This window comes from Strongyloides ratti, scaffold srae_scaffold0000059, assembly GCF_001040885.1.
Source record: "Strongyloides ratti genome assembly S_ratti_ED321, scaffold srae_scaffold0000059".
Classification (NCBI taxonomy): domain Eukaryota; kingdom Metazoa; phylum Nematoda; class Chromadorea; order Rhabditida; family Strongyloididae; genus Strongyloides; species Strongyloides ratti.
In genome coordinates, this window is record NW_020171577.1 from 656 (window position 1) to 3,238 (window position 2,583).

Consider the following 2,583-nt stretch of genomic DNA (forward strand, 5'->3'; position numbering starts at 1 on the left):
AATTATTAAGACAGTAAGTTTAAAAAATTCTTGAGACATTCTTGACTAATTAAAATATATCATACTATTAGTAAGTTCTAATTTATTTTTATAGTCATTCTTTAAAAATTACCCATTAGTAAGATATTGCTTTTTAATGTATTTAGAAATTTGATTAAAAAATTTATAAAATTCTTTTATTATCTGTATAAATATCTTTAGTAGTTTTAGTCGAACATCTCGATTATAATAATTTTTAAAAATATAATGTTTGTGATCATAAGTTTTATTATTTTTTGTTCTAAACAGTCATGATTATTAAATATATTAAAATTTAGAAAAAATGTAAACAGTTAATTTTGAATAATATAGAAAATAGGAACAAATTAATTTAATTAATATTTTTAGAATAAAAAAGTTTACAAAATTACTTTATATAATACGTTTGATTAATTAATTTTACTTATTTTTATAATCATAAAATAATTGACAATTTCTTATTTAATTTATATAAGTAAATATGTTAGAGTAATGCATTTTTATTAAAATTTTTTTGTATATAAGATTTATTGTATTTAAATATTCAAGATTAAACAAATTACTTATGTTAAGAACATTATCATATTTATTGTTTGAAAATTTCTATATATTGTATAAAAGCTATAATTATCTATTAAAAAAACTTATTAATAATACAATACTAGATTTAATTTTTTTATTGTACTTTATTTTGATAAATAATTTAAAATTATAAAAGGAGTAAGATTTTATAATTTATTTTATATATTTTTGATTATAAAATAGTTAAAATTGTTTAATTTTAAATCTTTAATATGGAACATAAAAGAAATTTTCTTTTAATTCTTATTGTTATTATTGCTTATCTTTTTTCTTATTTAAATTGTGATACAAAACAAAGCGAAGAAGGTGAAAGATATTTTGTTGGTAAAGGAAATGTTACATGTAATAATAAAGGAAAAAAAAATGTTAATGTTACAATTTACAAAAAAAATGAAGGAAATAATGGTTTGGATGTGTTAAATTCTACTATAACAGATACAAATGGATATTTTAATATTGAGGGATACTGGACAATAAGTAATGAAACAAGTAAGTCATAATAGCTTATGATTAAAACATTTTTTTGGTAGGTACCAAGATATGTTTTAAGGGTAACTGTTCAGAAGGAAGAAAAAAAAGAGTTGGTAAAAAGAAGAATAACCAACTTTGTTTTTACTTTCCATTTAAAAACATAACAAAAACAAAAGATGAAGCTGAAAAAAATCCATATAAAGTCTCAGTTCCATTGGATAAATTAAGTTAAGAATAAAAAAATAAAAATGGAAATGGAAATAATAATAAATTTATAATTTAAACAAGCGCGTGCTTCGCACACACTTGCCAGCAGGGCTTGACTAAGTGAGTTTTATAGTTTTTTTATTATATCAATAGAATAAATTACAGTTTTGTAAATAAAATTCAAATACTTTTTAAATTTTTTAAAACATTTTTTTTATTTTTTAAAAGAATATATAAAGTAACGTTATCACTTAAGTTAATTATTATTTTTTTTTTGAAATAGAGGTAAAATTTTCGTTATTAATAAAGTAATACAAATATAAAATTTTTGATAAAAAAAGTTGAATAATTTTATATATTTAAAAAGAATGCGCCTTTTTTAATTTAACTTGTGATTTCATTTATTCTTTTGAAGTGATCAAGTAAACTGAATTAATAATTATAACAAATTTAATAATAAGATCTTTTTTTAAAATGATTATATTCATTTTTCTTTTTAAAAATATTTTTAATACACGGAAAATTTTTTTAAATAAATGAATTTTTGTTTAATAAATATAAATATATATAAAAATTTTGCAAACGAAAAAATATCTATAATTACTTTTGTTTTATAAAAATATAAGTTAACTATAGATATTGAAAAAATTAATGTTTTTTTTTAATTTCAATAGAAAGTTTCAATAAACTTTTTTTCTATACGTCATTAGAAAAAGATTTTAAAATATATAAAAAAAAGTTAATATTTTTAAATTTGTTTCTTTTTTCTTGTTCAAAATATATAACAATTTAAATTAAGAATTTTTATATTTTTGATATGTTTTTTATTTTAAAAACATTTAGGACAGTAATTTAATTGTTATTTTTTTATTATTAGAAATATTTCTTTATTTTTTTATATTTGGGTAAATTTTTTGATTAAAAATAGATAAAATTTTTGTATAGATTTTTAAAAATTCTTTTTATATTATTTTAAATATAAAAAAATTTAGAAAAAATTTTGTATTAAGTATATCTTTTTATAAATTTTTTATATATAAATTATTATTAAACTACTATGCTATGTATAATTATTTTCTTTNNATATAAAAAAAAGTTAATATTTTTAAATTTGTTTCTTTTTTCTTGTTCAAAATATATAACAATTTAAATTAAGAATTTTTATATTTTTGATTTGTTTTTTATTTTAAAAACATTTAGGACAGTAATTTAATTGTTATTTTTTTATTTTTAGAAATATTTCTTTATTTTTTTATATTTGGGTAAATTTTTTGATTAAAAATAGATAAAATTTTTGTATTGATT

General features: G+C 15.8%; 1 protein-coding gene across 1 annotated transcript; it reads left to right on the forward strand.

Annotated features, from left to right (window-relative positions):
- Positions 1 to 812: 812 nt before the first annotated feature.
- SRAE_0000079700 (Transthyretin-like family and Immunoglobulin-like fold domain-containing protein) lies at positions 813 to 1,303 on the forward strand (the record flags this gene model as incomplete). Its single annotated transcript, XM_024646744.1, has 2 exons — positions 813 to 1,089; positions 1,131 to 1,303. The coding sequence occupies 2 exons, from the start codon at positions 813 to 815 to the stop codon at positions 1,301 to 1,303; spliced, it is 450 nt and encodes a 149-aa protein (XP_024500891.1).
- Positions 1,304 to 2,583: the final 1,280 nt, after the last annotated feature.